At 36.4% G+C, this 12,782-nt stretch overlaps 1 protein-coding gene across 1 annotated transcript; it reads left to right on the top strand.

The window, feature by feature from the left end:
- Positions 1–5,558: 5,558 nt before the first annotated feature.
- On the top strand, positions 5,559–6,494 carry LOC130833532 (olfactory receptor 8S1-like). The gene has a single exon (XM_057703259.1). It carries the CDS (start codon positions 5,559–5,561, stop codon positions 6,492–6,494), a length of 936 nt encoding a protein of 311 aa, XP_057559242.1.
- Positions 6,495–12,782: the final 6,288 nt, after the last annotated feature.

The following is a 12,782-nucleotide window of genomic DNA, read 5'->3' as shown; positions in this document are numbered from 1 at the left end:
GGAATTTGTCTAATATTTTTTCAAAAGTATTTGGTAAATTTGTGCATAATATCCTTCTAATATCTTTTTAATGTCTACAGTATTTGTAGTAATATCTTCCTTTTCACTTAGGTATCACTAATTTCTGTTTTCTTTCTGTTCATCACTGTGAGACGTTTATCATTTACACTAATCTTTGCAAGAAATCAACTCTGACTTTGCTCATTTTCTCTGTTTTACATCTGCTTTATATTTTGGGTTTACTGCTCTTAACTACTGTCATCTTTCCACTTTTTTGTACACAATTTGCTATTTTCCCCCCAAGATTCTTGAGGTGCAAGCTTGGAAAATTGAATTTCAATCTTCCTCTTTTTCTAATAAATGAATGTAAAGATTTTGTGTCCCTCTTAGCATTGCCGTAGCTGCAACTAACAAGTTTTGTTATATTATTTTCATTTTCTTTTAAATCAAAATATTTTCTAATTTCCTTTGCAAAGTCTCTTTTAATCAAAATGCATTGAGAAATGTATTTAATGTATTTGGAGACTTTTCCATTTATCTTTCTGATATTGATTTCTAGTTCGATCTCTTTGCCAGAAAAGATATTTACTTTATTGCAAAGCTTTAAAATGTGATCTATTTCAGTAAATCTTTTATTCAACTTTATTTATTCAAACTCTTTTTACTTATATTTGTATTTATTGTTATACTCTTAGTTGATATTTCACTCTTCTCCAACTCAGTTTCTCTTTTGTATTTAGCCCTTTCCAACTTTTGCAGAAAATTTTACAAACCATTCAGAAACACAGGCATATCAATGAAATATTTGCAAAATATAGAATATGCCCTTCACAATAGGAGAAGTAGAATTCTACAATAAATACTCAAATTTTATTCACTCTAGTGAATATAAAGTGAAATATAATTTTTGTCAATAAATGTTAAAATTCTTCAGGACCTCCCTGGTAGTCCAGCAGTTAAGACTCTGTGCTTCCAATGCAGGGGGCATGGGTTCAATCCCTGGTCAGGGAACTAGATCCCGTATGCTGCAACTAAGAGCCCACATGGCACAGCTAAAAGATCCTGCATGCCACAACTAAAGATCCCGCACACCACAAGGAAGATCCCACATGCTGCAGCGAAGACCCAATGCAGCCAAATAAATAAAAATAGTTTTTAACAAATAAAAATAAATGGTTAACCTAAAAAAAATAAAAAATAAATGTTAAAATTAAATGTGCTAGTAATATTCAATGCTGGTGAAAATCTAACGAGATAAGCATAATTGTATGCTTTAGGCCAAAGCGTAAACTGGTTCAACATTTCTAGATATTGTGTGGTCATATGTATCACTAAGCTCATATTCTTTTTCCATGCATTTGAGGCATTTCCATGCATTTCCATTGCCTCAAAGTTTAGCCACAAGATTGCTTAGGTAGAATTTTTCATGATAGCAATAAAAATTGTAAACTAATTGATATATCAGGGAACGCAGAGTTAGATTAAGGTAAATTCATGCTATTGAATACAGTAATCCATATTTTGAAATCACATTTTAAAAAGTATCTAATGTAAGAAAAATCTACACGTTAAAACGCTGCATAAAATGATACTAAATTATATTTGCATTTAATCCACTGTTTATCAAACTTTTATGCACAAATGAAGATGTGGTAAATGTAGATCTTAATTTGATAAAGAAAGCATGGGGCTTAAGTGCCTGATTTTCTAACAAATTCCCAGATGATGCAATTAATGCTGGCCCATAGACCATGCTTGAGTTGAACAGCAAGGGTGTAATCAATTTTGAGGGGAAAATAGATGGTAGATAGAGAAATGAATAGATGGATGATACATGGGTAGATGGATAGACAGATAGATTAGATAAAGAGGTAGATAGATGATAGATAGATAGATAGATGATAGATAGATAGATAGATAGATAGATAGATAGATAGATAGATAGATGATAGACAGAACTAAAGGAAAAATACCTTAATACCAGAGCATTTATCTGTGGCAAATAAAGAGGGCTTTATACTTTTTTGTGCTTTTCTTTTACTTGAACTTATGTTACTTTTGTTCTAACACCTTTTATTTTCTTATATTAATAGATGCTCAATATAGAAACACAGAGAATCCCTTTAAAAGGAATAGGTAACGAAAATAATACATAATACTGACCATTAAGAGATAACTACTATGAATACTCTGTACATGTTCTATAACACATGCAGACACCATGCACATATAAAAATATGCAAACATGCATGTAACTAGTCATAAACAACATTTTTGGATTAAATATATAGCTTTTACAATCAGAGAAATAAATGAAAATGTTACTTTTTTGCATAGATTTTTCTATAGAGAAACAATGGTCTAGACCTGAGCCATCCAATGCGGTAGTTACTAATCAAATAACTATTTAAATTTGATTTTTCATTAATTAAAATTAAGTAAAACTAAGAACCCAGTTCCATAGTCTCACTGGCCATATTTCAAGGGCTCAATAACCACGTGTCCAGTGGCTACTTTATTGGACAATGTGTATACAGAATATTTCATCATGGTAGAAACTTCTATTGGATCACATCAATCTAGACAAGTGGACCTGAGTTTTCCAATTTTCATGGAATTTTGTTTGCTTTCCTAATAAATATTAAGGATTACTTTTATTCTAGAGCTAATGTTATTAATAATCTTAAAACTCATTTTAATAAATAAATGGAAATTTGTTTTATATCAGGACTGTGACAATTTAACCAAATGATTCTTCACATGACTTTTCAATCTGTGAGCACCCAAACTTTAACAGAGCCATTATGTAGGCTGAATCTACACAGATGCATCATACAAAGGGGGTCAAATTGTTTAGAAAAATGATTGAGTTTGATTTTTTTTTTCTTCTCTTTACTAATTCGATAAAAACAGTAAGTCAGCAACTCGCTTCCAGGTAAATTCCCATTGCCTCCTGGAGACAAGTCAAACAATTGTTGGCCCAGTCTGTCTCCAATTCCCTCTAGACTAACAAAGGTTCATGTGTAGTGCTTCATGGTCATTATATCAACCCAGTAGTTCCAAAGTCCACACCTAGGCAAGCTTTATGAATTTTAACTTGCTGACATTCATGAGTACAGTTGCTAAAGTTCTTAAGCACAAGATTGGCTTCAAATTGTGACTACTGGGTTGTTATTCCCCTGAACTTCTAAGCCAGGGAGTTGATGCGCAGGCTGTCTAAACATAGCTGTTCTGAGAATTATCTACACAGATAACTGCCTGAGTGGCTGAGACATGTTATAAAAGAAACGTGGAAATCCAAGTGAAGAGATGCATGGAAGAAGGCGTTTGAGATCACTTGAAAGAAACAACTGTCCTGTGGCTATTTTATGTTGTTAGTGCTGAGACCAGTAATATATTTAATTATTAATAGGATTTCACAAACTTAACCATGTTTCAGGATGCAGAAAACTACCTTCTCCAGTTCATTCATCTTCTTAGAAGCTAGCTTTAAATTACAATCCTGCACCTTCTCAGGCATCAGGTTGCCTTGTTGGACAGAATTTACAGGTAATCAGGATTTGGGTTATGAGAAGTGCTTTGAAGCTGGGATCATGGATGAAGAATTGATAAGTAAAGGCTCACCCCTGCTAGACAATTAAGTTTGGGTCAGATTTTGCCTTATCAGGTATCAAGCAACTCAGGGTTAGGCAAAATCAGGAATCAAGCTGGGACACTGCAATGAATCCTGAGAGTTACCTAAAGCATAGGCCCCTGGGCTATCAGACCAGAGCTGGAAACTGCTAACAATGTTTAACTAGGCTTCCTGATGTTATAAAGTAGTTACAGAGTCTTAGGGGGAAAAAAATAGAATCTAAGGACAGGAATATAATCTGGGCCTGAGAAGGGACTGGACCTGAACACAGAAAGTGTTTAAGGATCAAGATCAGAAAGGTACACAACTGAGGTACATACAGGACTGAATGTTTTAAGCAGGCTTTCTAGAATGGAGAAGAAAGGTGAGGTTTACTTCCTTTGGAGCGGAGTAAACAGCAACTGATGATTTCAATGGAAGATAGGGGCCCTGTCAAGCACCAGCTGTCACAGGATTGAGAGGGTGAGCTCCAGATCCTCTTTTACATTCTTTCTGCTCTACCCTGTCTCAGGGAATTGTCCAGAGCATTGTTCTAGAGAGGGTCTTCTATCCCGGCTGCTCCTCAGGGCACTGGTGTAATTTCCATTCCTGTTCTTTGCTTCCTTCTTTGTCTGGAGTTTTCTGCCCAACTGAGCAGAAAGTAATGTTAGGGTAAGTACCAAAGATACATGGAGAGTCCCTAATACTTCCTGTCTCATTTACAGCTGCTCTTCCTTTCAAGAACAATCACATGCCTCCCTTTCTGAGTGAAACTGCCCACAGTGATTACAAAACAGTTTAACTTTGGAAAGGAACCACTCCAGAGTGATTTCAAAATGCCAATCTTCAGCTACCTTGTTGATCTCTACATCATTTTCTTATACCTCCTTTACAAAACAAGTGCAGTAACTGTCACAGCAAAAACTTTAATTCCTGATAGTGCGTCAGCCTGTAAGAGGATTTATTTATTATCTGACTTCTGGCTACATTTGTGGCCTAAAGTAATAATAATAATGAAAATAATAATCATACTAAGTGAGTTTTATGTAGGCATTTTTCTAAATACTTTATGTATTATGTATTTTATTCTTACAAAAACCCTATGAGATGGGTACAATTATTACCGCATTTTATGAGCCAGAAAACTGAGATATAGAACGGTTAAGTCATTCGTACAAGGTCTCACAGGTAATTAGTGGTGGAGCTGAGATTTGAACTTAGTCTGATGCTTACCTGTAAGTGACTACTCTACGCTGCTCATTCATACTCTAGGGTCCAGCTGTAAAGAACTATCCCATTTCCTATCTTTACCATTAATTGCACTGTTCTCTCAATCTGCATGTCTCTCTAGAGAAAGCTTACTCTTTCTTTAAGTTTTTCTCAAAGACCTCAATATTACTGGCTCTTCCAAAAATCAACTCTAGACTTCCCATTGCACTAATCATAATGGTTTCTAATTACCTGTATTCATGTATGTGTCTCACTGAAGTGCAACCTTTAAAATGAGCAAGACCATGCTTAGTTCCTCATTATATTTAAAGTGACTGACATAAAATGTGGCCTCCTGTAGAAGATAAATATTTATTTGCTGATTAATGGTATGATAAATGAGAATCAATGCAATGTGAAAACTGGAGGTTAAAGGAAACTTCACTGCCATGATTTTTCATATGACTTTTAGGAAACAGCCTTTGTCAATGGCTTTGGGGAACCACAGCACCATCACTGAATTTCTCCTCCTTGGGCTCTGTATTGACCCCCACATCCAGGCTGTGCTCTTCGTGTTGTTCCTAGAGATTTACCTCCTGACCATAATAGGGAACAAAAATGTTTACTGAATAATAGTGATATAAAAGGAGAATCGGTGTAATGAGAAAATCATTGGGGGATATCATAATTTTGCTGTCACACCTTTTTACATTACTTCTAGGAAACAACATTGCAAATGACCTTGGGGAACCACAGCACCATCACTGAATTTCTCCTCCTTGGCCTGTCTTCTGACCCCCACATTCAGGCTGTGCTCTTTGTGTTGTTCCTAGAGATTTACTTCCTGACACTAATGGGGAACCTGATGATGCTGCTGGTGATCAGGGCTGATTCTCACCTCCACACGCCCATGTACTTCTTCCTGAGTCATCTCTCTTTCCTGGATCTTTGTTTATCTTCAGTCACTGTGCCCAAGATGCTAAAGGACCTCCTCTCTGAGACAAAAACCATCTCAGTAAAGGGCTGCCTGGCTCAAGGCTTCTTTGTGCTTATTACTGCTGGAACAGAGTGCTTTCTGCTCTCAGCGATGGCCTATGACCGCTATGCTGCCATCTGCCACCCTCTACTCTATCAACAGATGATGAGGAAACAGCTGTGTGTGCAGCTTCTGTGGGGCTCATGGGGTTTGGGTTCTTTGAATGCATTTCTAAACACCCTTCTAGCTGCCAACCTGGACTTCTGTGAGAATCATACCATTAGCCACTATAGCTGTGAGGTGCCCTCTCTCTTCTCTCTGTCCTGCTCTGATGTTTCCACCAACTTCACAGTCCTGCTTTGTTCCAGCCTGACGCATGGGTTTGGGACCCTCCTCCCAATAGTCTTCTCCTATGCCCACATTGTCTCCACCATCCTGAGCATCAGCTCCACCGCAGGCAGAAGCAAGGCCTTCTCCACCTGCTCCTCCCACCTCACTGCAGTGACCTTCTTCTTTGGCTCAGGGTTTCTCCGCTACCTCATGCCAACTTCAGGATCGCCTCTGGAGTTAATTTTCTCTGTGCAGTATGGTGTGGTCACTCCCATGCTGAATCCTCTCATCTACAGCCTGAAGAACAAGGAGGTGAAGGCAGCTGTGCGAAGAACACTGGGAAAGTATTTGCCATGTTCCAGGTGAAAAACTAAAGCCAGAGGAAAATGGAGAATCAGAATAAAATTATACTAGCCAGACATGAGAGTTCACATGAAGAAAAACTTCCTGCTCTACACAATGTCAGATGTTACAAGATAAATTAGCCATGCATAAGAAATGAGCACAGACATAGTAAAGAGATGTTAGGGTAGTGCAAATAGAGGGAAAACAATGGGCTAAATGACTATCTCAGTCCAGAAAATGTGGTCATGAAAGTGTTGGTTCATTGTTCCCAGTACTCCTCAAATATTCACTTTGGTCTTCTTATTAGATAAAATATTTGTATATTGAATCATTGCTTTTTTATTGAAGTTAGAGAAAGGCACTGAAAACTATAACTTTGCTATTAAGAAAATATATAGATCTTTGGGTAAAGAGTCATAGGCTTGGGGATCATGGGAAGGAGAATAATAAACTTCAACTGAGTGGCCCTTGGATATAAGTAAAATAGCGAAAGATTCTGAAGAAAGTTGAGTTTGTATTTTGGGACAGAGGTCCATATAAACCTTCCCCAAACCCTTCTGTTTTTTGCCAGCAGTGGCTCAAAGCATAATTCCAGTTCTCAGGGAGTCCTACTAGTTAGTTTTACCAGGCTTTACCTGGGAACACATCCCTGAATAGGGGAACACTCTGGGAAGATGGAATAATGAAAGCTAGACTTGCTGGTACAATACAGAACTGCTGGCTGCCCTAAGCTACAGTTTGGGTCAAGATGGTTACTGGACCAAAAGTGCCTGCCTGGATCTGCAGCTGAAGGGCAGTCATTCTCCTCCTGAGTCATTACAGCTTTTTAAAATATGAGAAAACAGTATGGGTTCTGGGCATAATTTTAAAAGTGAACAAGTCGATGGCATCTGCCTACGCATTGTGTACTCACTCTACTTCTTAGTGGCCACTTTTCATCCATTTCCGTTCTCTGCACTTTGCAGAACTGTTCCAGCCTCTCACTAGCTATCCATTTTACAATAACAGTCTACTCAAAAAGAAGCTTATTAAATTCATTTTCTCTAATAAATTCTGTCATGATACATTTATTCAGTAATATCACAAATTTTGCATAGAAACATATTATGCCTTCTAATATCTTAGCATTTATTTTTTCCTGGTATTTGATTAACTTCAAAGATTTTTAAATTACTGATTTTCCAGGTTCATTTTCTTCTAGATAGTACTAAAATTACTTATCAATAAGCAGACATTGATGTATGGTATACTAACTGTGTTTTTTTCTAAATACTTTGTAACCTATAGCTGTTTCTACTCACTTTTGGTAATACTTTTTGTTACAGAAGCTTATCAATCATAGCACCTACCATACATTCATTTCCTTATAGTAAGGGTTACTCTGTGACCAATGGACTTAGAATGTATACATCAAATTATTGGAACTTTATTTCATTTCATTTTCACTGTATTTAAAATGTAATAATCACTTGATTCTAAATGACTAATAAGGTTCTTCATTTTCCAACTTTAAAAATATTAATTTAAATTATAAAAGCCTACAAATAGAGGAATGAGCTTTCATACTACCCTACTTTCAGTCATCTCTCTGATTCCGACACAGAAAGGATATTATGGGGAATAATTTTGTGGCCAAATCAAAAACCACTCTTTTCCACATAATGAAGACATTGTAGACTCCCAGACTCTCTCCCCTCCAGATTTCTTAGACACATTGCAAACAGGTTTGATATGGTTAACACTGGCAGATCTGTTCTGACACCTATTAATAAGTCCAAGGGAAAGGTATCTGACCACAATTGCTGGCAACTTTTTTTAGAATATAGAATACTTAACATCTTTTTCTTTGTGAGCCCTATTTTCAATTCCAGCATAAACTGGAAAAGTCCAAATCAATTTCCCATATAATATTCTATACTTTATGTATGGTAACAATCATATAATTTGTACAAGTGTGTATCCAGCTTTATCTCCTTAATGTTATAAGAAGTTTTCCATATTAATTCAAAGACATAGTAAGCATAGTTTTAGTTATTTTAAAATTCTATTAAGCATCCTCTCCAAAGTTTACTGAGCCATTTCCTGAGAATATCATTAAGCATTTTTACTGTTACACTTTCAGAATTCACTTCCTTACATTGTTTAGAACACAGTTTGAGTTAGATTTTCATCCTTACAAATAACATTGCATTAAATTTCTTTGTACAGAGCATTTCCTCATTTAGAATCTCTCCTGAACTTGAAGTCTCTTGTTGCAAATTGACAGATTGCTTTCCAAAAGGGTTGACCAGTTTACTCTAATGCCAGAAATGATGCAAACATCTTTCTCCCCTGCATTATATACCGCTGTCTTCAAAAAAAAATATTGTACCGGGGCTTCCCTGGTGGCGCAGTGGTTAAGAATCTGCCTGCCAATGCAGGGGACACGGATTTGATACCTGGGCTGGGAAGATCCCACATGCATCTGAGCAACTAAGCCTGTGTGCTGCAACTACTGAAGCCCATGCACCTAGAGCCCATGTTCCACAACAAGAGAAGCCACCGCAATGAGAAATACGTACACTGCAGCAAAGAGTAGCCCCCGCTTACCACAGCTAGAGAAAGCCCGCATGCAGCAACAAAGACCCAATGCAGCCAAAAATAAATAAATAAATAAATAAATAAATAATAAATAATCAAAACTTTAAAAAAGATATTGTACTAGTTTGAAAAGCAAGAAACAATATGAATTTTTATGAATTTGTATTTCTTCAGTTATTAGTGATAATAAAACATTCTGTGTGCTTACTAATTGTACTTATTCTTCTGGAAATACGTTCTTCATTGTCTGCCTTATCTATCTCAATATATAGTAGTCAATTTCTCAAGCTCTTTAACAAACTCACCTCATTACAATTGGTCTGACCACAGTTTTCCTTACCTTCCTTGTCATTGACCTCCCCCAAGTGAAGCCTCTTCTTAATTGCTGTCAAAAATCAAACAGAAGAAATTTTTTAAAAAACTCAATAAGCATTGTAACCCTTCATGAACAACATAATGTACCTTTCAAAAATAATAGACTATTTCTATTGCTTTCCTGGACTTACATTAGGGCGTAAGCTATAACTCCAGGACCCAGGATTCCTTACAGTGAAAGAAGATCTGGGTCGTAAGGTGACCTGTTTTTATCACTCTGATGAATGCTGGTTAGAGTCAGCATTCTGATATCACTTGGATGATAGTGATTGAGAGAAAGATACTAAAGACTCAGGCATATACCCTACAAGAGAAAAAGAAGAGGGTAGAATAGTATAAGAGCATAAAGGCAGCCCTACAGATCCCAAGATTCAGCAAATCTCCCCACAATGCATGGGCTACTTATTCCCTGGGTCTCAGTGTTCCCAGACTCTTGACCTTACTTCCTGACCAGTTTGAGGAGCCCATTTGGTTTTCAGATGCTTAGAGAATCTGGTTACTTGTCATCTGCTCCATTAAGGGCAAATAACTGGTAATAACCCCAGCATGTACCTGACTGCTTATTTACAGGAAGGGTGAATTTATGGTCATGTCTGAGTATTGATACTGAGGTACACCATGCTCTCTATCATATCTGAAGGCTGTTCCTACTAGGTAGATGACAACAGAGGCAGGACAGATTCTTGAGTAGGGCTCTTTTTAAGTGGCCACTTCATGATGATGTTTCTCATTTAAATATAATTTTTTACATATTTTATCTTTTTATTGTTAAAATAGTAATTTATTTCTTTTTGCCATTATGTTAAATAATTCAATTATAAATGAGTATAAAATATGTATGTACAGTTTAAATAATAATTTTAAATGGGCAAACAACAGATTCTGGTATGTGTAAAATAGTATCTCATTGTGGTTTAAATTGCATCTCCTTAGTAATGTTAAGCACATATAAACTAGCTTTTTGGTCATTTTGAAATTATCTTTTGTGAAAGGACAGCTTAATGCTTTCCTATTTTAAATTGGCTATTACATATTTTATTGTTTATTTATAGAAGATCTTTTTTATATTTCATATATATCTCAATGTCACATATGTGTACTATATCTTCTCCCAAGCTGTGATTTGCCTTTCAACCTCCTACTGTTGCTTCAATGACTAGAGTTCCTGATTTTAATTTTATTCAAGCTCAACTTATTATTACTCTGTGATTTTAGGAAATAACCTCCAAAAGTAAGTATAATAAATATCATTCACATGGTTTGTAATTCAAAAAGTCATCTTAAAATGTGAATATACATTCTTCACACATAGCACACACGCATGTGTACATAATAAAGGATGTACACATACAGTTTTCATCTATGGGGAAATATACTTTCATGGAATCATTAAATATACACATTAAATATACATGAATATTCTTAGATACATATAAGAACAAATGTTATAAAGACAAAATAAAAATAAAATCTTTAAAATTCTATATAGATTAACAAAAATATCAAGTGTCTAAAAAAGTACATTTGATTATCCCAAACATTTATAAATTATATTTCTTTTGCTTACTAGTTTAATTGGCAAGTGACAGTAGGGAATAACTATTAGGTCATAAAAGTCTAGTTTCAATGAAAATCTTATTATTCACTGTAACAAACAAATAGAAATTTTGGTTTATATGAATCTATTCCTACTTAACACTATAATAAATTATTAAAAAGCATTTCCCTAAATGCTCCCAAGTATGGAGCCACACAAATTGTAACATAGCCCAGCTTAGGAATCTAATTGGATCTATCAGAGTAAATAAAATTACAACACACAGCTTAAGCAAATGACTGTGCTTATTAACTTCTTTTGTCTTTTTACTTATTTCATTAACAAATCACTTTTACACAGCAAGTTTAACTGGAGGTGATTTCGCTGGAGAGAAGACACAACCCGTGGAGTATCAATTGTAAACTATTCCTTTCCTGCTTGGGGAGCCAGGCAAATACCCCTTTGGCCACTCTTTCTACTTCTAACTCCCACTAGACTCAGGAGAGTTTAGAATTAATATTTATAGGTCATTGCATCACCTAGATGTTCCAAAGGCCACACCTAAGAGGTCCCCACTGGTCCTTACAAAATTCAATGTTGAAAACTGTTCTTGAAAACTAAGTCCAACTTTAGGTTGTGGCTATGTGTCAATAATCTAAAAGCTGTTGCTCTCACTGCCCCCTGGGCTGCCAAAGACAAGGAATCAAACCAACCAGCTGCCTAAACATAGCTGTTCTGTGAACTGGTTAAACCCAAATAATACTGTGCATGGCTGAGATGTGATATTGGAAAAAGGAAAGCTAAGGTGTATTTGGGATCTTTTTAAAGAAAGAAACTGCCCTCTGGCTATATAAATTTATTAGTGTAGAATTTAGTAAGGCATTTCATCATCAATAGGATTTTATAAATTCTCCCATGATACAAGACTTAGAAGCCACTTTCTTAGTAGATGAATCATCTTTCTTCATAGTAGATGAGTCTAAAGAAAAGTCCTGCAGCCAAACTGGAGAGCAGATTCCCTTATTGGACAGGATGTATAGGTAATCTGTTTTGGGGGTGTGGGAAGGATTCTGAGGTGGGTTTATGGCTAAGGAGTTAATAAGTAAGAATCAGAACTTCCCTTTGTCTGAGCTTTGGACTTGCTGGGAATGGGCAGGACCAGGAAACTGATCGAGCCACCAGAATGAGTCCCATGGTAAACCAAGGTCAGCCTTCAGAGTATGATGACAAAGCTGGAAATCACTGGTAAATATTCAGCATTCAAACAAACGGAGCATTGTTGTAATCCAGATCTGAAGATTTATGAGAAACAGAGTTGAGAGACATGAACAGAATCTGGCCATGAAGGAAAAATTTGGAATATGGAAACTGAGGACAGTGTCTCAGGATGAAAGTCAAAAGTTCATTTAAATGTCTGTACAAAAGAGGAATAAGATTGAATGTTCTATTCCTGTTTTAAACATGCCTCTGGAACAAAACAAAACAAAAAGCCTCTGAACATAAGCAGAAAATGTCAGTGGGTGGAGATTTCCTCCTGAGGGGCAGAGAATAGCAGCAGTGGGTATTTCCAACAAAATTTAAGAGCTCTGAGTCAAACTCTCACAGTCCTACAGGATGAATTCCCAAATCTGTTCACTATACGGTCTTGGGAGGGAGGTCCAGAAAGTGTTGTACTGGGCAAAGTCTTCTATCCTGGCTGCTGCTTCAGGTACTCCCCAGCGTGAAACCTTTCAAGCATTCCTCTTGCTGACTTTCCTAGAGATTGTAACCTGACTTGGGAATACATCCATCCTAGTAATGCTCCTCCAGGTGGGTCC

The sequence above is a fragment of the Hippopotamus amphibius genome, chromosome 12, assembly GCF_030028045.1.
Source record: "Hippopotamus amphibius kiboko isolate mHipAmp2 chromosome 12, mHipAmp2.hap2, whole genome shotgun sequence".
Taxonomy (NCBI): Eukaryota; Metazoa; Chordata; class Mammalia; order Artiodactyla; family Hippopotamidae; genus Hippopotamus; species Hippopotamus amphibius.
The sequence above is the reverse complement of the archived record's forward strand: the minus strand, read 5'-3'. Positions and strand labels throughout refer to the sequence as shown.

Excerpts from the sequence above, each read along its gene's own strand:
- LOC130833532 (XM_057703259.1), top strand. The coding sequence starts at position 5,559 with ATGACCTTGGGGAACCACAGCACCATCACTGAATTTCTCCTCCTTGGC.